Genomic DNA, 21,080 nt, shown 5'->3' with positions numbered 1-21,080 from the left:
AATAGCACAGCTTTAATCAGTGAGAGGGGCAATTGTTTCTGGTCATTACAGAAATTTTGCATCATCAGAGATCACTACATGGGAGAGATGCCTGTTGAGACCCATCGGCCACTGGGACTGACCCTGCGGTGCTGTCTTCATCAGAGCTAGCCAAGCCACCCAAGGGGCTTCTGATGGGAGAATAGGGACCTTAACTCCCCATTTCCAATCAAGCCAGTTTCCTATTTTCTTTCTAAGAGTTTTAAGACTCACGTTGCTATCAAGTACAAAGAAAACAGCTTTATAAACAGTGGTTTGACATTGCTGACAGAAGACTTGGATTGGAAAGCAGGGAAAAGACATGGCTGGGGTGGGTCCTGGGCTCCGACTGTCTGGCAAAGCAGGATACACAGGTTTTGGCAAATGCACACTCGTTCTGTAGAAAGTGAATCTGTTCTAAGCCACCTCTCCCCTCCTCAAGCACCCCCTCCTCGGGTCCACTGTTTGTTGAACCCCTGCTATTCCAGCTGTCGAACCCACTTGACCTCATTCATCACAAAACATGAAGCAACGTCCAGGAATCGAGAAAAAGTGGAAACGTCTCTAAACAGGTCTGTTGTCCAGGAACCCCAATACTCCCCCCCCCCCCCGCCAATGATTCAGCCAAACAGCTCCCAGGGAAGGAGGGAGCCTCGTCCTTTTCTGACAACAGGAATCGGGAACTCTGGTCACACCCACAACAGGGCTTGACAAAGGCAGGACAAACGATGCCAACGGGCTCATGTTTATGGAAGGAAATGTCACGAATCTGGTCCTGTCGGGGTGCAGGGATGAAAAGGGGCATCCCAAAACTGTTCTGACACTGAGGCTTGAAGTTACGGTTGAGCAAGAATGTTCATCACTTAGATCCTCAGAGGGAGAAAACAAAACAAAACAAAAAGCCAAACCAAACCAAACAAAAACATGCTCCTGTTTCTAGACAAATTTGCAATTACATCTAATCTGACACTCCACAGCAACATTGTCCGCAATACTACAAATTAAATAACACGAGGTTTGTCCCCCCCCCCCAAGCCCAACCCACCTCTTTCTTTCTCCAAAGGCCATTCCCCCCTTTGGAATGGCCCCTGAAAATGGCATTATCCCAAGAAAGAATTCTAGAATGGCACCTGAGTGCGCCCCGGGTCCCCGTCACAGGAGCCGAGCAGCCAGCTCCCAGGCAGAATCTGCCTGAGTCCCCACTCACCCTCTCTTGCCGTCCTAGACTTCCACGGGGCCTGAAATAGGGTGTCCATTCCCCTTTTTATTCAAGATGTCTTTGAAAAATATCCACCTAAACCAGGAATTTTAAGAATGCAAGAATTTGTTGGTGTACTTCATTCCAAGAAAACCCTCTAAAATTAAAAATTCTGATTTATGCAAAAGAGAAAAAAGACGGTGCTTCCACTTCCAAAAGGCTCCATTTCAGGTCTGTCTCGTCAGAGGGGCTCCCCAGTGGCCTTGCCAAATAACTCACTGCAGAAAACTCTTGAATTGCACCCAATTTTTTTTAGGAGCACCTTATATTATATAACATTTCTCACAGATAATATCCAAGTTCTCAGGCAGGTCTATGAGAAAAAAAGCTCTCACCGCCAAATTGAGCATCAGAAACGGTTATATTCTCATGGTTTCCAATCGCTTCAGTGGTCCCTGTGCCTAAGAACCAACTTCCAAAGAACAGTGCACACTCCATGTTGGCGGAAGCCGCCTCCGCGGATGTGCGCATAGGCGGACTCAGTGTCCCGGATGGAGGGAAGGGGCGCGGCCACCAGCCGCGCACGAACACTGAAGGACGTCCTGATTAAAAAGAAGTCCCATCCTTTCTTCCTCCGCCCACTTCACCCTCCTAGCTTCTCTGCGAATGCAAGTTGGTCACCATGCTGACTTGTACACACCACTTCCTAACTGCTTTGACATCTGCATGCTACTGTGCTCCGCGGATCCACATCAACATAAATATTTCTAAATTCACTGTCACTAGAATTTTTGTACTTACATACTCTGAGGAAATTCTTAATAAATACTTTGATTATTAAGCATGATTATTCACCTGTTGGTGACTTAGAAAGGAAAACCAGGTCCTAAAAAGATTTCTTAAAAAAAGAAAAAAATCCTGTAGCTACCACGACGACAAAAGGACCAAGCACACAGAACCAGGCACTTCTGGCAAACTTGTTATCGTCTGGTCCCTTTCCCTTCCCTCCCTCCCTCCCCCCTTAATAAAATTGAGTGGGCACATTTGCCAGGATCTGTGGGTTTCATAACTTCAAGCCTTACTGCTTAAAAAAATGAGGTAAGAAATTCCTATCTGAAAAGTAAAACTGACACACAAACCAAACCCAGGTCTTCCCTGCTTGCTGAGGAAGCCGTTATTGCTCTAAGTTGGAGTGTTTTGTTTGTTTGCGTTAAATATGTATTCGCGGTCCTTATTGCCCTTCTCGCGGGGCCCCGCGGCTGGCCCAGGAGAAATGCATGGAAGGAGCTGGGTCGCCTGCCCCCTGCTGGTCAGTCCTGACTCGCTGCCCACACAGGGGCCCACCCCACCTGGCTGAGAGCCGACTGGTTTGGGTCTGGGGGCGTTCCGAGGACTCTAACAGCTGGGGGAGGTGGTGATGGGGCTGTGCAGGTACGGCAGGCTGCTGGGGGCCGGGTGCACCCCAACGGAGACCGGGAAGCTGAATACGAACTGCGAGGTGGGGGTGGGAGTGGCCTTGCCCCGCTCGCGCAGGGGGCCCGACGGGCTGGCGGCCTCCACCGCGCAGGACGTGGCCAGCACCTGCGACTCGAACTGCAGCAGCTGACCCATGAAGCTGAAGTTGGGTGAGATGATGCTCCGCCGCTGCTTTACGAACTCGAAGGCCTCCTCCAGCCTCACTCGCTTCTTCATCATCAGGTAGGCCAGGCAGATGGTGGCCGAGCGCGAGATGCCGGCCTGGCAGTGCACCAGCACGCGCCCGCGGCGCTCCTTCACCGCATCTGGGGCAGAGAGCAGTGCGCAGTCAGTGCAGTCAGTGCCCGCCTCCACCGATGGTGGGGGCAGGTGGCCTCAGCCAAAACGAGGGTGTGGCGGGAAGGATCTGAGAAATGTGGGCTAGGGCCCTCCTGCTGACCCACTGAAGGAAGAAACCCATGTGGGAGGGGCACCGGAATTCCACCCATTCTGAGGTAGTTTTGAGACTTAACCAAACAAATGTACTATGCTTAGGAAATGTGCATAGCTAAAGCCAGTTACATCCCAACATACACGGAAGTGTTTTCATTTGCAGAAATGAAAACAATGGCCCAATTCTCCCTTTGTCTTCCTCCCTATCCCCAAATTATCCTCTGCCCTGGAGACGAGGAAAACGCCATTGGCTCTCTTAACTAAGGGCACCTGCTGTTCACCTAAGTCCTGCTGTTCGTGTAAGCCCGTCTTCCTATCTCTGCCCCATGCAACAGCTGACGGGCAAGTCTTCCTACTAAGGAAGAGGGGAAACGGGCCTGGATACAGCCCTTCCTAAATCCCTGCTTCCACACACCAGTTACCAGCGACTCGCTCTCCCCTCCCATCCTCCCTGGCCCCCTAACCGGCCTTGGACCCTGCACCCTGCCAGAGCCAGCCTACCGATGTACTCAATGGCCTCCATGAACCAGGAGCTGATGTCCGCCTTGTGGTTGTCCTCCACCGGGATGCACTTGTACTGATAGTGTCCTTCAAAGTGGTTCGGGCAGTCGGAGGAGACGTTCAGCAGGGCGGTGATGCCCAGGGCGTCCAACATGTCTCTCCGGGCAGCATGGTAGGCACTGCCGAGGTAGAGGAAGGGAAGGATCTCCACGGGGCCCCCCTGCACCAGAAAGGGAAAACACAGACCCCCCCCAACATCATGAGTGGAACAACCAGGAAGAAGGCTGGGGGACGTGATGCAGGAAAGGGAAGGCAGTCTCAGTTGGTCTTTCCCAGGCCCTGGGGAGACTGCCTGTGGACACCACCCCTTCAGGTTTCCCCGTGTCCTGCTGGAGCTCCTGGACGGAGTGATGGGCTCAGTGGGACTTCTCTGGCTGAGAGCTCAGCTCTGCACAGCAGGTGTAGGCCTTATGGGCCCCGCCTGCTGGTTCATGCAGCCCGCCTACCTTCCCCGTGGCCAGTGAAGCAGCAGACGACGCTGGCCTCGTCCCACTGTTTGTGACACAAAGAGCTTCCACCTGCTATCACTGAGCTATTTGTGGTGTGGCTTGGGTTCTTACTTGGTTGGCTACGTCTCTACTTAGCATATCACAAACAGGTGCCATGGTGGCCTCACAGACAAGAGAAGGGATCCTGGCAAAATGAGGTCACGATGGCTTAACTAATGACACTTCTGAGTCAGATCAACACAAGTGATCTGGGATTTGGGGAGCAGAGTTGCTGGACCCCATAAATCCACTTTCTCCATCTAAAGGAAAGGACTGGAAGGGGTGGACTTAGAAGTAATGTCCTGGCGCCAGCTGGTTTTTTTCGGAGGAGAGTTGCCTGACCATTTACGTCCATTTAGCATTTATGACTGGCTTGTATGTAGGGTGCACAGCCTGACTGCTGGGAACTGGGGCTGGGGTCTCAGCTACCTGCAGAGCAGCTCACACACTACTGGCCTCACTCATCTGCCCAAAGCTCTAGAGGCTAAACCAGGGACTTGTGTCTTTATATTTGTTTCTTCAGTAAAGGAAATAATGGAAGGAAGGGGAAGAATTTCAGGGAAGGATGGGCTCTACCTAACATCGCACCCCAATACTAAGGGCTCAGCACACTGTCCCCAAATTGAGGCACCACGTCCAAAGCCTTTAACAAGCAGAACTCTGAACAGAAGCCCCGCACCTGGTCGTGCAGTGGGGTTCCGCAGGAGCTGCAGCCCAGGTCCAAGGACTCAGCCGTACTTGGGGGCACAGCAGCTGGGATGGCTGCCAGGGCCTTGGTTTTGGAACAGAATTCTGGGTACTCGGAGGAAAACCTCTCATAGCCACCTGTAAAGGAGAAAGATGTTCAGGTTAATGGGGTCACTGCGCCAGCAGGAAACCAGAAAGAACTTGAATCCTATCCTGATTGCGGAGCGCCATTGGGAAGCTGGGGCTGGTTGCACCCATATTTGCCACTGGGTGGCGCTGTGGGCTCAGAGATAAGGGCTACGGCGACTGTCAGAGACGCAGAGACTATATTCTACTCAGACTGCATCCTGATGGCTAGAAGGAAAGCTTTAGGAACAAGCCTTCGGTTTGGGATGCATATACACAAAGGAGGATGTGCAGGGGGGAATGCAGAAGGGAAGCTTTTCTTAGGATGACGACAAAGCATGGAAGAAAGAATAGCTGCTGGGGGTTTCCACAAGTACTAAGGCAGCCAGCAGCCTTGGGACCTACAAAGATGTCTGTCATCCTCCAACTCCAGCCCTTCCAGAGGTTCTCCAGTGTGGGAGAAAATAAAAAAAACTATGACCCTGGCACCAGCCCTTCTGGATCTCAGCAACAGAACAGATGCCAATCACATGGTCTCACAAGCAGTTGTGCCATCAACAAGGGGCCAAAATGAAAGGAAACAGGCTTAAATCTAAATAAATCCCTTTTGCTACATACAGGTTTGGGACAAGGGAGGATTTCCTGACCTGAGAGTTGCTAAGCTCTGGAATGGTCATCTGTGGGATCATCTTCCGTGGAAGGGAGGTGTTTTAAGATAAACGGCCAATTTCTCTGGAACAGTGTTAGTACCACGCAGGAAAATGCCGGCTGGGCAGGGGTGGGCAGAGATGCAGGCGGAGGCGGGAAGGGAAACACACCAAGAGGGACATTCAGCCTGTACCTCTGATTTTCTTGTGATCTCTGGAATCCTGCTCTGCAGGAAACTAATCATCTACTGTCAAGGTTTGGCCCTTCTTGTGTTTTTATTTTTCAGTTTCCATAGGACCAGAAACGGATTATAAATTAATCCAGTTGGGTCTGCAGGTTGCAGAACAACCACACAAATGGACCCATTCAACTGACGGTCACGGAGGTCACTAGCACCAAAAATTTTTATGACTGAGTGACAGGGTGGGTGCACTGTTCCCTATCACCATTCATAGCAATTTTCCAACATGTCGACATGTGACAATTACTTGCCCCGAATCCCAGCCCTAGAAACTACTGCTTCAGAGAGGAAGGAAAATGATCGTTTGCCACATCATAAGGCTAACAGAAACAGGGCAGACATTTTTTCCCCTCTGACCAGAGGCTCTACTCCCCCCACCGCTCCCTCTCTCAGGATATAAATGGACATCTCCCTGGTCACAGGCCTGTGCTCCTGCTGAGTCATAATGACCAGCCTCCCTGGAGGGAAAAACCTGCTGGAGGGGCCAGTACTACCTGCTTCAGATGTGTTGGTGGCCTTAGTGGACTTTGTGTCACAGGAGCACCCCTGCCTTCCATCACCCCCATCTGTCCCCTTTCCCTGCCAGGCTGCAAACACTGCTGTCCCAAATGCAGTGCATGGGGGAAGAAGAGCCAGCAAGTGCCTGGAGCTGAAGTCCCCACGATAGGCCTCTGGGATGGGGAACTTTGGGAAGGGCTTCCCTTTGGAGAAAGTAGAAGGAGAAATGGGTTCATCAGCAAATCGAAAAGCCATCCCTTGTTATGCTATATACTTCTAGAGATTTGAAATATTTTCAGTAAAATAATCTGTGTATTTATTACATCATTTGAGCTATTAAAATACATTTTTTCAAAGAGCTGTAAGACATGAATGGTACCCTCCAATGGCTCATCACCTGGACAGGCGGGCCAGCAGCCAGGCTCCAAGGTCACAGAGGAAAAGAAGCCCTGAGGGCGGCAGGAGCCGGGAGCCTCAGAGTGGTCAAGAGAATGTTCTGCCCATTGCTGAGAAGGTACAGGACAGGGCACCAGACTCAAGTTCCAGAAGAGCCCAGCTTTTGCGGTCAGACTTGCAGGTCCAGGCGAAAGCCAGGCCTGTGAATCATCAGCTGTGCAGCCTGGGGCTGTTGTTGAACCTCTCTGAGCCTCTTCCTCATCTGTAAAATGTGATTAATAGTCCAGGCCAAGAGCCACCTGCGAGGACTGATAGAAACAATCAGTGCTCTGCACCTGGCCTCGGGGAGGTACACACGAAGTTTTCCCTTTTTGGTACCTACGGGGGACTCCAGCTCTATGGGCAACTCCTCAGGCTCTGGACAGCTTTCTCCTCCTGGGCTTTACTTATTTTTTCTAGTTGGAGTCCTGAGAGCTGGTGGGTAGACAGCAGAAGGCCAGGTACCTGGCATTTCCTGAGCCCTGCATCCCCTACCTGGCCAGGAACATCCCCTATCTCGTAGGGTTGATCATCGGTCAATCTTGGGGTGCAGCAGACCCTGCAGAGGGGTCCTGAGCCTACAGCTGACCCCGGGGGTGTGGAGGGCAGGGAAGGGGGCAGGTGGCCCAGAGGCCAGACCAGGCCGGAGTGGGGCTGTTTGCCATCTCCCCCAGGCTGCTCATAACAGGGCAGAGACAATAATGGTCAGGAAAAGGCACCATTACAATGAAGCAGAAAAATGACTGAAAAGTCAGTCCTTCTCGGGGATCTTCAGAGAACGGTCAGAAAGGAACTAAGTGATGAAGCAGATTTATTCAAGGGACAGGAGCAGCAGAAGAGTCACATCCTTGATGGTGACAGAATGGAAAGGGTTTTCCTTCCTGAGCTGTCGCTGGCTTTGCTGGGGGTGAGGTGTCAGTGGCTAGTAGTTAGAAGGAGCATCACCAAAGGACCTCTTTCTGGGCCAAGGAGCTGCACTCAGGCCAAGACCTCGGATGAGTAGGGCACACGATGGTGGGGCCCAGAGCAGGTAAGGCAAGGTGGTGCAGCTGTAAGGGACCATTCAGTCCACATCCCAGGAAGCCCTCGGGGTCTCCCATCCACGTTAATAAAATGATAGACCCTCTTAAGAGGAAATGTTCATTATGCATTGGTGTGTGTCCACGCAGCAGCCCTTGAGGAAGGTGTGACCTGCCCCAGTTTTACAGAAGAGGAGACTGAAGTGCAAGGTGGCCTCAGGTAAGGGCAAGGATGGCCTTCAGCCCGCTGGTCCCAAAGCCCACTTCTAACCTGGCCAGCAGGAGCCCACCCTGCTGCTCAGTCTGCCTCCCTGGTGGTCCTTCTCAAGTGAAGAAAGAATTTTCATGCAGAAACAGAAAGGATGTGAACAGGGCACTGCTGACATTTCACCGAACTCTGGTTCTTTCCAGTGCCTCCCTGACCACAGGTAATCATGAAGGAGTCGTGACCAGCACTTTTAAAAAACTTGACAAAATAAAATAGAAACTACTGGAATGCATTGCGTTGACAGAGGGTGTAATTTCCTGGCCCTCCAGTTTCAGGCATGTCTGGCCCTTTACTGGGTCATGGCGGAAATGAAACTGAATGTCCTTCTGTGGATGGGGTTGAAAAAGTCTGACCCCTGCTCTTCTCTCCTTGGTGCTTCCCCGCTTCCCATCCCAAATCTGTGTGGGGACCACAGCACAGCCCTTCCAGTAAGAGCTAGGTTTAGATCCCCATGTCTCAGCGCTGGCTGTGGGAGCCCCAGCAAGCACCTTCCCTCCTAAACCATGTCTTCTACCCTCAAAATATAAGGTTCCAGCTATACCGTCTCTAAGTCCCAATATTCTGTGATCCTGAATGTCCACCAACTACTTATCTGCAAACTGCAAACTGACAGCAGGTGCCTTAACGTCTGATTTTTATCTTCTGAACATAATTCACAATACATATGCCAATGAATTCCCCCCTGGTTTTCCCTACGTCCTATTGAATGTAATTCTGTAACAGATATGCTGACTAAATGTGACCATTTTTTCCCATGTTCTTATTTAATAATACAGTCTTAAAACTCTCATTTTCTCATCTTAATTTTAAAACTTGAGAGTCTGGGGGAGGGGAGGGGAAGAACTATAATTTTCCACCCGACTTCTTTGAGGAATAACCACAGCTACAGTTCAGTTCTGTGTTCTTTTCTTTTTCTCACACACACAGCAAGGCAATTTTCAAAGTTTCCTGAAAATGAGGACCCACCGGCCTCCCACCCATGTCTGGGTGGAGAGTGGATGAGAGATGGTCCTTTAGAAAGGGCAGGCTGGGGTGGTGCTGGTCCTCTCACCACAACAGGACTTTTAAAGCTGTCTGTGATAGGAAAGACTGTCTCGGTGGTGACAATGTCATGGATCTTAAAGTGACCGCCGCCCTTTTCCCATTCCCCTCTCAACACTCAGAATATCCCCGTTCACAGATAGGCTCCTGGCCTTGCTCTCCCGGGACATCTTATCAACACAAGGCAAATGTTGCCCAGCAAGAAAGTCTGGGGTCATCTGAAGGTCCTTTGCCTTTGAGAACTTCCCTCAATGTGAGTGTTGACCTAAAAAATGCCCCTAGAGATGCTGAGCAGTATTTACAATTTACCTAAGTGAGCTTCTTACCCTGGGACTCCCTGCAAAGACCCAGGTCCCAGGCCTGCTGGCTGACACCTGACGCCACAGTCGGGCTGGACCCAGTTTGCGGCCCCTTCCATGCTCTCTGCTCCATTCAGCCAAGAGTCAACATTCCTTCCTGTCAACCTTCCTCTTTGTTAGGCGGAACTGCTTCCCAAAAAGGAAACCAGATATCTGGTTTCAGATGTTCTGATTTGTTCAAGGAATTTCTTGGTTCCTTAAAAATGCCACCTTCTCTCCTTTCCTCAGTCCTCTGTGCAGCGCACCTTGGTGAGGACAGCCCACCTTTCCAGAAGCATCCAGGACCAGGCTGTCACTGTCAGTTTACACCTACGCCCTGTCTTTAGTTGCTTGGTTGGTTGGAAGCATCCAGTTCAAATGATGCAAAGAGTAGTGAGTTTGCCTCATTCCTTTAACTCCTTAATGCCTGACGGCAGGGGTTAGAAATTTACCTTTAAGGCCTACCATTTTTTGTAATTCTAACAATTTTCAGCTTCCATGGGCATTGTGTCCTATTTGCAAGGAGAAAAGCCAGTCCTTTTCCTTTGGGTGAAAGAGGTGTTCGACCTTAGCATCCCTCAGAGCTGTGCTGTTTGATGCCACTGACCTCCTGGAAATGAGGATGGGCGGGGCAAATGGACATGGAGTGAGAACAGGCAGAAGGCCTGACCCCCACCCACAGCATTCATGATGGGCCTCGGTGGCTGATTTCTCCAGACATGCAATGTCCGAGTCTGTATCTTCAGGTCTGGGGATGATTGGGAACGTGAGTTCCAACCTGGAGGGAGAAGCTGGAATATTTGATCTTCCCAAGTTCTCAAAGCAGCTCCGGAACAGCTTTGAAGTCAGAACTGGAATAATACGTGACAAAGGGCATGGGCTGAGATGAACTTTAGGCAAGAGGAAAAGTAAGGTAATGTTTTTATACCTGAAATCATCATAACTGACTGATGAGTTATTTGGGAATGTGAGAGGTAAAGAATGACTTCTGTTGGGGTAAGAAAATGTTCTTTTTGTCTTTTTCTACTGATCGGGGGCAAGGGAGGTGGTGAGGGGTGTCTAAAACTCTAATCCAAGGATCTTTGACAGAGAGAAAAAGGGGCTTCTAAGGGGATGTGTACTCTGATAAAAACTGGAAAGCTGAAATTTCTGAACTCTCCCTAAAAATCTTACATGATTTTAAATAAAATGAGCTTAAAAAAAAAGTTCATCCCAAAGGGTAACTTTTACTAGCTAACAGACCAGAAAATGTGATTTGGGTTACTGCTTTTGGCAAAACTTGGGTAATATTATGAAATATAAAGGCCAGGCAGCATTTCATTGATACTAAGTAAAGTTTATTCTTAAGTATGAATTCTTGCCTGTGGTATTAATTATTAACTACCTGCAGTGAGTAACCAACTGCCCTTTAAAGTGGCAGAAATAGAAAAATTGGCTTTTTTAATGCAAGTAATTGGTAAGAATGACGTAGCCTGGGGCCAGGAAGGATAACAGACCTTCTAGAAATACCCAGCTGTTTTACTGTCCCCCCTAGGGTGGCAGACACCAGCAGTCTCCCACTGGCGTTGCGTCTGACCACTTTTACTCCACACCCACCACTGCACATGAAATGAGACGCACACAAAGGCCCACTAGCTGCAAAATAGAAGGAACAACTCTGGTGGGAAAAAATTACCGAAATTACCCAACCCCTAATCAACTCAGGCACTTACTAAAGATAATCTAAGGGGCTTGTCTCCCCCTGTTTCCCTTTAGTTTCCTGCCCCCAGAACCCCCTTGCAGGAACCCCCATTTCCTGCCTTCCACTGGCTTCTCCAGGGAACCGGGAAGCAGGAGGCATTGCTGCCCTCCCCAGACGCACCTTCCCGCAGCGCTGTGGGAGCAGACACTGCCCATTTCTTTCTGCCCTTGCTAGGGATGCCTTTTCAATAGAAGGCAGAGAGAAGGAAGAGGAACTGTGTTAAGACTGCCTCTGCTTAGCACATAAATGAAAATAAGCTAAATTGTATAGAATATGACCCAGTTAACCTCAAAGATGTTCTACCACCACTGCAGAACAAGCTGGAAGGACTCTCCGCCCCCGTGAATTTTAGGCGGCTGCTTCCAAAGGCAGGCTCCTTTCGCTTAGAAAGACCTTGCGGTATCTCTCCTGCCTCCTCCCGGGGTGGGGGTAGGGGCTGCTGTTCATGAAGAGAGAGAACTTCGACCCAGCGGCTCAGGCCTAAACGCTCCCCATCTCAGAGGATGTGGAGTTCGAGATACAGAGGGCCATCCTCTCTGCCCGCACCAGGTCAGACAACAGGAGGCAGTGCAGGCCTCGGGAGGAAACAGCCCTTAGATCACTCCTTTTCCGGTGGTCTGGCACCTTGCCAACCGCCAGGGGACTGTCGTTTTATCCAGAGGCTGCCCGTCCTACCCCGTCTTCACATTGGCATGTGCCTCGCGCCGGGTGGCCGGTCTGCGGAGAGGCTCTCGGTACCGATCTGGCTCCGGGCTCTCCCAGCGGGATTCGGGGGAATCAGGGAAGGGCCGGGAGCCCGAGGAGGAATCCTTAAAAATCTGTCTCCCTTCCCGGGAGTGGGGCCTAAGTGTCTGCGCACCCAGAAACCCTAGGGCGGTCCTCTCCGATTCCTTCCAGGAAGAAAAACAAAACGAACCCAGACTCCACGTGTGTCTACCCCACCTCGAGAAGGCTCCTGGGTTCAGGGACCGCGAAGGCAGGCGCGCCGTCGGGCTCCAAATCAGGAGCGACGGAGAGCAGCGCGGCACCGAGAACGCCGCGGCCAGCCCCTGCCACTCGAAGGGACTTTCGTCCCTGAGAATTTCTCTCATCGTCCCCACGAGCGCCAGAACCAAGGCAAGGGAGGGCGGGCGGTGTGCTCAACAGCCCGGACCCCACCTCGGAGCTCTGCCTAGTCGAGGACCGCAGGGCTCCCGACACAGCTGGCGGCCCGGCCGCCGGGGTCCCAGGCCCCTGCGCCCTCCTCGCCCCGCTTAGCAGTCGGTCCTTCCGGTGCAAGGCCCTTCCTGGCACTTTCTCTTAAAGCGCTTGGAGGCGAAGGGAGGAGGGTTGGGCTCAACTGGAGGTGCCAAAGGCCGCCCTCGCAGAGAAAGAAAAATCAGCAAAATCGCCTTAGTAGTTCAACCAAAGGTCAACAGCAGCATTTCCCCAGCAGCTGACAGGTCAAATGGCCAGGAAACAACTGCCGAGAACAAAGCCCCCCGCTGTTCACGGGGGCAAGCCCGGCCTGCCGGCTCTGAGCAGTGTTGTGCTTTTTGGAAGGGGTGGTGGAGAGGGCTTTCCGCCGCGCCTCCCGCCCCATCTCCTTTCCTTTAGCGGGAGCGTATGGGGGGGGGGGGAGGACAGGAGGGAGGGGGCCGAGGGCGCTGGCAGGGAAAGGGGCGGCTCTTTGACGGCCAGGGTCCGAAACGCCTCTCGGCTTGGGAGGCGAGGACCCACCGAAGGCGAAGGAATGCACGGAATGCAGCGCGAGAGGAAGGGGCGCCCCTACCCCACGCGCCCTGCCGGCTCCCTGCCGCCCGACACAGCCTGGCAGGTGCGGCCAGCGCTCGGTGCCTCCAGGTGCTTGGGTAGCCCTCTGCCCTTGCAGGGTTTCCGACTTGCAGACTTGACAAGACCTCCCCTCCCCAAGAGTTTCGCACTTACACACGCGCCGCCATCTGAGAGTCGGGTCTGAACAAAAGGTCAGACTTCTCCGCGGCCTCAGTTTAAGAGGCCCAGTCCCGCCTTGCGTTCCCCCAAATAATCGGACCTCCAGCCTCCCGCTCCCGGAATCTGGGTCTGGCTCGAGGCAGGAGGGGTTGGCCACCTCCCAGTGGAGCTCGGACTTGGACAACAGGAGGGGACATACAGATCGCTTCACACCATCGGCAGGGCCGATCCTACCCCGGCGCTCACCCTCCTTCACCCCACTTCCCAAGTCTCGGGATCTCTAGGTCGGACTCAGTGCGGGGCCCGGACACGCCAAACCAACAGGCCTAACCTGTCCCCCTCTCCCGCACAGTTGCACTTGGAAGCACTTCCCTGGACTGGAAGGTGGGCAACGCAGCCGAGCCGCTTAGCCCGCGAGGGCAGACCGTTAGTGGGTGTAAACAAACAGAATCGCAGGGCAGGGTGCAGAATTGCAGGTGTCGGAGGCCACGCGCCCTCACCGCCTCTGAGGAGTTCAGGAGCTCGCGCCTGCACACAAACGCACAGAATCCTTGCACATCCGTGCACACACCAACACGCACAAAGGAGTGCGCGGGGATCCCTCAGCCACGAGTCCCCCCCCCCCGGCACTTCTCCAGCTCACTAAGGCGCAGGCCGCCGAGCCCCACCGCACTGACCCTCCAGCTCGCGCCCGGCGCCCGCGTTTACCTTTGAGCAAGCAGATGTCGGTGCGCTCGGCGTTGCGGCGCAGCGCCTGCACCACCAGAGACACCGTGCTGTCCTCACGGAGGCTCTCGGCGCGCGGGCTGCGCTCGTCGTAGACGATGACCGCGGAGTAGAGGCCGGAGCGCAGGCGGGCGCGGACCTCCTCCTCAGCGGGCAGGATCTGCTCCAGGCTCACAGAGCCCTTGGCCCGCCGCCGCACGATGGTGTTGCAGCGCACGTTGACGGAGCCTCGGATGTAGCCCGCGCTGTGCGCCAGGAACGGTCTGCAGTCTAGCAGCAGGCACTTGCCGCCGCTCAGCAGCCCCAGGGCGCCGTGGCCGCCGCTGCCGCCCGCGCCACCGCCGTTCTCGTCCCGGTTCATCAGCCTTTTCAGCACGCTGCAGTCCATCTCCCGAAGCTCCTCCATCGTCACCATGGTCGCCGGGAACCGCGGGAGTTGGGCACCGAGAAGGCGAAGGACGCCGGGGCCAGCTGGGCTGCAGGAAGGGGCCGGGCAGGAGCTATGGGAGGGCGCGGGTAAAAGTGGCCGCAAACTTGGCCCCCAGGGGCTCCCACGGGTGAACCTCTTCTCCCTGGTCCCCTTCCTACCGAAGCCTCGCGGTTACATAGCAGTCCGAGCGGCCTCGGGCACCAAGCAGCACAGTGCCGAGGGGGAGGTGGCGGTGGAGGGGAGTGTGTTTACAGGAGAGGACCGAGGGCTCCCTTCAGCTGTCGTCTCTATTGTACTTTGCCCGTTGTGCTGCTTCTGCCGGCACTGCCGTTCCGGCCGCCGTTCTCCACGAACAGCCGGAGCTCCGCACTCTGCCCCAGCCAGAGTTTCCTCTCCTAGGCTTATAGATTTATTAATGCTCCTCAGCTCTCCCCCGGGAGGGGGCAGATTCATTACTACCTCGCGAGGCCCCGCCTCTTTCCATTCTGGGCCTCGCGCCCTGCCCCGCCTCCCGCGCTCGCTCCCCGCCTCCTCTCCGCTCCTCCCGCCCCGTCGGCCCCTCCCCCTCTGCCTGCCCGGGCGCGTGAATGGAGTGCCGGCCGCTCGCGCCCAGTCACGAGGACGTGACGTCACAAAGAGCGGAGTAAACAGGGAGAGCGACGCTCGCCGCCAGGCCCATTCATAAAACCGAGACCTAGAGGAAGAGGGAGGAGGCCTCCGACCCGCCGGCGAGCTGCAGCGCCCGGACTTTGTGAATGGAGAGCCGCGGCGCCTCACCCAGGCCTCCGCCGCGCGCCTCCAGCCGGACCCAGTCGCGGTGTGGCCACCCCACTCTACTGCGGCTGTGGCGGCGAACGGCGGAAAGAAACCGCCATCCGAGAAGCCGTCCTAGAGGAGGCCTGGACTAGGTTTTGAGATTTCATCCCTCTTTATCTCCGTGCTTCCCGCCTACCAGCCTCTCAGGTGTCCCATTCGTACCCAAGTGGACAGGGGAACGCTGCACCGCAATCCAGCTGGCCCAGCCTGGCCCTCCTTGCCCCAGGCTCACGGAGTGCGTTCGGCCGGCCTGGCGTGTTTTTCAATTGCGATTCCTCAGACGTTAGCTTCTGCCTGAGCTTGATCGATTTTCATCTTAAACCATTAAATCAGCTTTACAGCTTCCCAAGGAACGTGGGCAAACCCCAACTCAAGATGAAAGAGAAAGCCCTCCCGCCCCGAAGCCCAGTAATAGGAGAGAGGTGTTGGGTTTGTTGCTTTACAACCCAGAGGGAGGCATTAATTGAATCCGGAATGTTGTTCCCAAGGAGGAAGGCGGGAGAGCCACTCCCTTCCACGCTTCCTAAAGATGTTTATTTAACCCCGATGGGAGAAAAAAACCCCGACGTTTCGGCTTTTGGAAAAGTCCTCACCCCATCTTGTACACGTGTAAATTGTTCTTCTCAGGAAATGACAATTAGGGTCCACATTTGGTGCGAAGCTAGACCCAGAGAAATTGAAGTGTAAAGGATTTAGTATGTTCCGGGGCCGATTCCGGTTTCCTCGCATCCTTCTTTACAGGTCATGTCGCATTTTTCCAGGCCCCGCTTTTCCTTGTGCATTTAATTTCCCAGAGGCCGTTTCTGGCAGGAGGTGTGTGCGCGCCGCGGTAGGGACACGACAGAAGCCAAAAATTATTCGCCCGACATCTTGCCAAGTCTTGTTGGTGATTATTAACCACCAAGCGGGGACTCGCTCCAGGCCTTGGTGGCAGCGGGGTCGAGTCTTCCACTCCAGGTCGACCGAAGCGACGCCATCGAACCCATGGGGTCCCTCCCTCCCCCGACTCGGCCTTCCGCTCCGCCTTTGTTCCCCGCGGAGCGGCTCTCCGGAGCTGTCACCTCCGCCCCCAGGGCCACCCCTCCACTCCCCATCTTGGCCTCGGAGGCGGCCTCCACATCCGAGGATCCCCTCCCACTGCACCCAGAATCGCCAACACCCAGCCCAAGCTGAGTGCGTTGTGAGGCTGGCCGCTTATCCCTGAGGATCCTCCTTTTACCTCGCGTTCCAAAATGGCTCTGCAATGTACTTATCCTGCTCTATTTAGAATTCACTATTTTGCTCATCGTGGATTTTTTTGGGCGCTAATTTTAATTGTTTAAAAAGCACTACATTAAGGTATTTATTTTGACCACTGACTTTTGGGCTCCCCCTTATATTTTTGCTCACTCTAGTCCCCGGCCTGGAACAAGCCACCACTACGGACCCACCGAAGCCGCCAGACACTGAGGAGGGGAGGTCAGCGGTCAGACTCACTGCTGGGAAGGGATCTGTACTCCCTCCAGGGGCAAAAGGAGCCTCTGTCCGGTTTCTCACGCACTGAAGCGGTCGTGAGGCTCTGGGTAAAGACTCGCTCTCCCTAGTACACCAGGAGCTCGACCTTTCCGAGAAGCCCCCAAGCCGCGACCGTTCCGGGCTTTCCCGGGCCGCCCTGGAATCCGGCCTTAGCCAGGGCCGCTTCCAGAAAAACGCCGATGCCTTTACAAGGGCTTGCACTCGGAAGAGCCTCTAAGTCGGAGGCAAGTCCGGGCCAATTGCGCACGTGTCGCAGGAGGTGGGAGACGTCCCTGGGCCGCACCGGCCGCGCTCTGCTAGCCTTTGTCTCCCTGGCACCGGGGGCTCCTCCCCGCCCAGCGCTCACGTGGCCGGTAAATAACAGTCAAATCCGGGGGGAGGAAGATGCCCACCAAAGACTTGCTTTCTGCACCTGACAGTAATCCGTGGTGGTGAAGCCCGTAAATCCCGCAGGCGATTCACACGGAAGGGGGCGTGGGCGGGCGCGTGTGAGTGCGTGTGTCCACGTGTGCGCGCCCGCACCCTGAAGGGGAGAGCGGCTTTCACTTGTATTTAAGCCAAGAGCCGCTTGCAGTACGAACGCCTGATTTTTGAAAGAGAAAAAACAAAACAAAACAGAACAAAACAAAACCTCTCCCTGCAACTCAGGAACTGGCTTTCAGCTCCATGAATTTCAGCCGAAGAGATTTAAATTTTGTATTTATCCGGGTCCTCTGTAAGCACCCTAGATATTTGTTTTAATTTTTGGTATTGTGAGTATGCAGGCCATTTGGTACGCAGTTAAATGAATACAATGTGAGGGCTACCGATATTGGCTATAGGGGTGATAAAACCTGTCCCCAAATAGAATGCAGGGTGGGGGTGGGAACCTTAATCAGTTTACACGCGAACCTCGTGAAACAGGTTGTCAATAAGCAGATCTTACAGAAAACAAAGGCATTTTGGAAAGAAGACATTGTCATTTCAAAGTTAATTTGACTATGGAAGCCATATCTGCAGGAGTTGGGATGGGATTGCCCAAGGCGATATATTTTATTTATATTCAGCAGGAAACCTCGGGGTAAAAATACTTTAAACATTCACTGTGACATGTAAATCCAACTTTGCTTTCATCAGACAGTCCTTAGACTGACCTTATTAGTCACTGTCAAGCTTGGCAAAACCCTTGTTCTTGTTTAAGAACATTTCTTTCCAATTAGGAAGTTGTGTGATCTGGGAATTTAAAGCCCAGGCTAGGATCCCCAGAGAGGACTGTGGCTTCTATTCTGGTTCTGATGCCAACCTCTGACTCACTGCCCTGTACCCAAGGGCCTGAATAAAACTTGCCTGAAAAATCATTAATGAATTAATTAAGGTGGCAATGTAAAGAAATATTCCGTGGGTTCCTCTTTCCTGAGGAGAGAGGGGGACTTGCTTATTACTCTCAGCTGGAACAGGAATGGGCCTTTTGGTATGGAGCTGTTGGCTAGGCTTCTTACATCAGCTGCTTGGGGAGATTCCCTGCTGGTGGTGGGAATGCTCAAAAGAACTGAGGCTCCTCAAGTTGAGAAGTCTGAATATACTGTTATGTTTTTAGGCAACTGCTATAGATGGAACTGAGGAAACTCTGTCTTTCCCTGCCCACCTTTGCCCATCAAATCAGGACTCAAAAGCAACGGAAAATCTTCAGTATTTAGACTGAACATCACCAAGCCACCTCAAAAACAGCGTGAAGCCTTCTTCAGTCCTGACTTTGTCATAGATCTGTTCAGTAGCCTCCATTTATTTTTCTATCCATGATACTGTGGCACTTGCTAATGATTTAAAGTGCTAGGTTTCTAATCCAGGGTCTCTGCAGAAAGGTTTTTAATACATTGCTTCATTCAGCACTTTATTTTGAAAATGATTCAGCTTAGGCTGTAACAGCATCTAGCTTAGTGATCTTGGGCAAGGCACTCTCCCTGGGTCTCAGTTTCTTCATCTGCAAAATGGAGAGCTTGGGCAGGATGATTTGTCAGATCTAGTTCATTTCCAACCCTGTGTGATTCTGAGCAGGAGAGCTCTCTGCAGACCTGATACAGCCACCTCCTCCTCCTCCTCAAAGCCAGACACACTAAAATGCCACAATACGAAGAACTGTCCTGCCTTCTTTCTGTCCTTCTGCTCATGAAGAACAATGTTGGTAGTTTTAATTTATATGTTTAGTCAAGTGCTAACGTCCCAAGCATCTTGACAAAACTTCTTCAAGCTTTCAAAATAAAATTTTGGAAGCAAATACTCCCAACAGGAGATAAAAATGGGCTCAGACTTTTTGACACTCTATATTTTCTTATTCATTTATTCAACAAAATGTTAAACTCGGTGAGGGAAACAAACTTGTCTGAAACACTGATTGTGCCTTCAAAGGGTTTGTAATCTAGTTGGTCTAGACAAGGTGTGATTGTTACTGTGGGTCACTGTAGGGCAGAATCTAATCAATGTCTTAAGGGAAGAACAAAATGTCAGAGGGATTCAGAAAAGAAAGGGATTGAACTGTGTTGTGGGATCCAGAGGGAAATAGAAGAAAAAGGCCACCATGAATAAAATGCATTTCATCTACTTACACGTTATCCTTGATTTCTCTCGGTCCTTTTTTAAAAAAACTTTTACCCCACTTCTGACATTCATTCTGTCCTTTTGCCTTCTCCTTTCATTTGTTAACTTCACTCTTTCCCAGTGGGTCTGCCTGCTAAAAATAGATGAGCACTTGGTCTGAAGCTGCAAGGGAGCCAAGGTGATGCAAAAGCTCTGTCAAAAATCTATGCTGTGTTCAGTGAGCCGACCTAGATGGGAGATGACCTAGGTGTGGGCCTGACTCTAACTTGCGTTGTCATCTTCAGCAAGTCTGTTTTCTATATCTTAATTTCACCAACTGGAGCGGTAGTAAAAATAATGTAATTATTATTTACTTTTCTCAGTACAGCAAAATGTCTAAATCACCTTTCCAAGGATCCAGTGGTGAACTTCTTTTCCAAAGCCAATACTGATGTACATGGTCCGAAAAGATTTTTGGATTGCAAGATTATGTATATTTATAAATATATGTATAATTTTAAAATTCTTGCCAAGAAGTGAACATTAAATCACATTTATTTATGTATTTTCTAAAAATTTTTTTATCGAAAGCAATGAAATCATCCAAAATTAAGACTGTCACAGGAAATCTAGGACTTTGGGGCATTATTTCTTCATTGGTTAATCAGTAAAGGAAAGTAAGTTATAGAAGACCCCTGTTATGCCACCTGTTTGCCACCGTTGCTCCAGGTCATCGTTGTCCACTGGTGTCTCCATATTCATTCTGCAGAGGACCCTGGACACAGTCCTTCCTGCCTAATGATACAGGGAGTATGTGTCCTGCCTTCAAATGTTTTAGCTGCTCTTTGCTTCCACATCTTGGCTTCACTGAAGTCTTTTTGTGTAATGATTGCTTAATTCTCATCACAAAAAAATCTTTCCTCTACCTTCTTATGTTTGTACCTGGGGCCTGTAAATTAAATTGACAAAGCCAGGTTAATGGAAGAAAAAGCATGTAATTTAAATTGATGTTAATATTTTGTTTTAAGAGTGTACAGGGGCTTCACTTAAAAAAAAAAACAAAGAAGTGGCTAAACTTGGGGACTTACATGCTATGTTAACAAAGGGCAGTAAATTGTAGAGAAGCAATTAGACAAAGGAAGGAGAGTTTGGACTTCTAGAGCTGATAAATTATGGGAAGTGACTAGGAAATATATGGGGGAAGCTAATGTAGTTAAGGGTTATTTAGCAAGGCTTCCTTTGCAAGGATTCATCTTAGTGCCATTTCTGTCTCTGGTGATACAGGAGACAGGAGAAGGAGACACCTCACAGGGGAAATTTACACCCTGCTTTTAGACAGATGGGAAGAGGGGCAGAGAGCTCTTCTCACATCTGCTTTTTCTCAGTTGCCTTTGGCTCACAATAATCCTCATGCCAACGTGGCATACTTTGGGCTGGCTTAACTATCTCCAAGCTTGACCAGGTGCTGGGCAGGACAAACAGAAGTGTCAGAGTCTCAGCTTGAGCCCTGCTTGTCTGATGAGCAGATCCCATTCAGCCCATCAGTGGCTTTAGAAACTCTGTAGTCCTTTAGAGACTAAAGTTCTTACTTCTGAGTTTTCAGGCAGACAGAAGAGACCAAAACCCAACAATTCATACATGAAAAATACCCATATTTAATGAACTATTTTAGCAAAAGCAGAATACCTTTTACACTGCATGAGATTGATCCATCCACTTTGGTTGAAATAATGGTTTTGTGAAGTCAGGGCATGGAACATCCTCTCCTAGCTGGATGAGATACTCAAATTATCATCTCTGGAAAGGAACAAAAGGAGAAACAGGTGGTAGGGGGCAAAACGGCTCCTCTCCCCACCTAAAGCTCCTCAGTGGGCTGCCACTCTGAGATGACGC

The 21,080-nt window shown here is 51.6% G+C and overlaps 1 protein-coding gene and 1 long non-coding RNA gene across 8 annotated transcripts in view; both read right to left on the bottom strand.

Moving 5' to 3' along the window:
- Positions 1-259: 259 nt before the first annotated feature.
- On the bottom strand, positions 260-14,826 carry DUSP4 (dual specificity phosphatase 4). 4 transcript variants are annotated; one of them, XR_012064457.1, is made up of 6 exons: positions 13,856-14,826; positions 4,853-4,998; positions 3,626-3,845; positions 2,798-2,997; positions 1,226-1,312; positions 260-415 (listed from the first exon to the last, which is right to left on the bottom strand). XR_012064457.1 is itself a non-coding variant. In XM_072950339.1 (5 exons), exons 1-5 carry the CDS (start codon positions 14,286-14,288, stop codon positions 281-283), a joined length of 1,134 nt encoding a protein of 377 aa, XP_072806440.1. In that variant the 5' UTR covers positions 14,289-14,826; the 3' UTR covers positions 260-280. The 4 variants fall into 4 exon arrangements, 2 of the variants coding, with proteins under 2 accessions (XP_072806440.1, XP_072806439.1); XR_012064456.1 differs by having other exon boundaries at positions 260-1,312; positions 1,612-2,997; XM_072950339.1 differs by lacking the exon at positions 1,226-1,312.
- Positions 14,827-18,939: 4,113 nt separating this feature from the next.
- Positions 18,940-21,080, bottom strand: part of LOC116285726 (uncharacterized) — a 56,189-nt gene continuing 54,048 nt past the window's right edge. For 3 of the 4 annotated variants that reach the window (XR_012064461.1, XR_012064458.1, XR_012064460.1), the window contains 2 exons: positions 20,874-20,984; positions 19,725-20,136 (listed from right to left, as the gene is read on the bottom strand). This is a non-coding gene — a long non-coding RNA (uncharacterized lncRNA). Of the gene's footprint in view, positions 19,342-19,724; positions 20,137-20,873; positions 20,985-21,080 lie in introns of those variants that run through there. The other variant, XR_012064459.1, reaches the window with a different exon arrangement.

The sequence above is a fragment of the Vicugna pacos genome, chromosome 26 (assembly GCF_048564905.1).
Source record: "Vicugna pacos chromosome 26, VicPac4, whole genome shotgun sequence".
NCBI lineage: Eukaryota > Metazoa > Chordata > Mammalia > Artiodactyla > Camelidae > Vicugna > Vicugna pacos.
The sequence above is the reverse complement of the archived record's forward strand: the minus strand, read 5'-3'. Positions and strand labels throughout refer to the sequence as shown.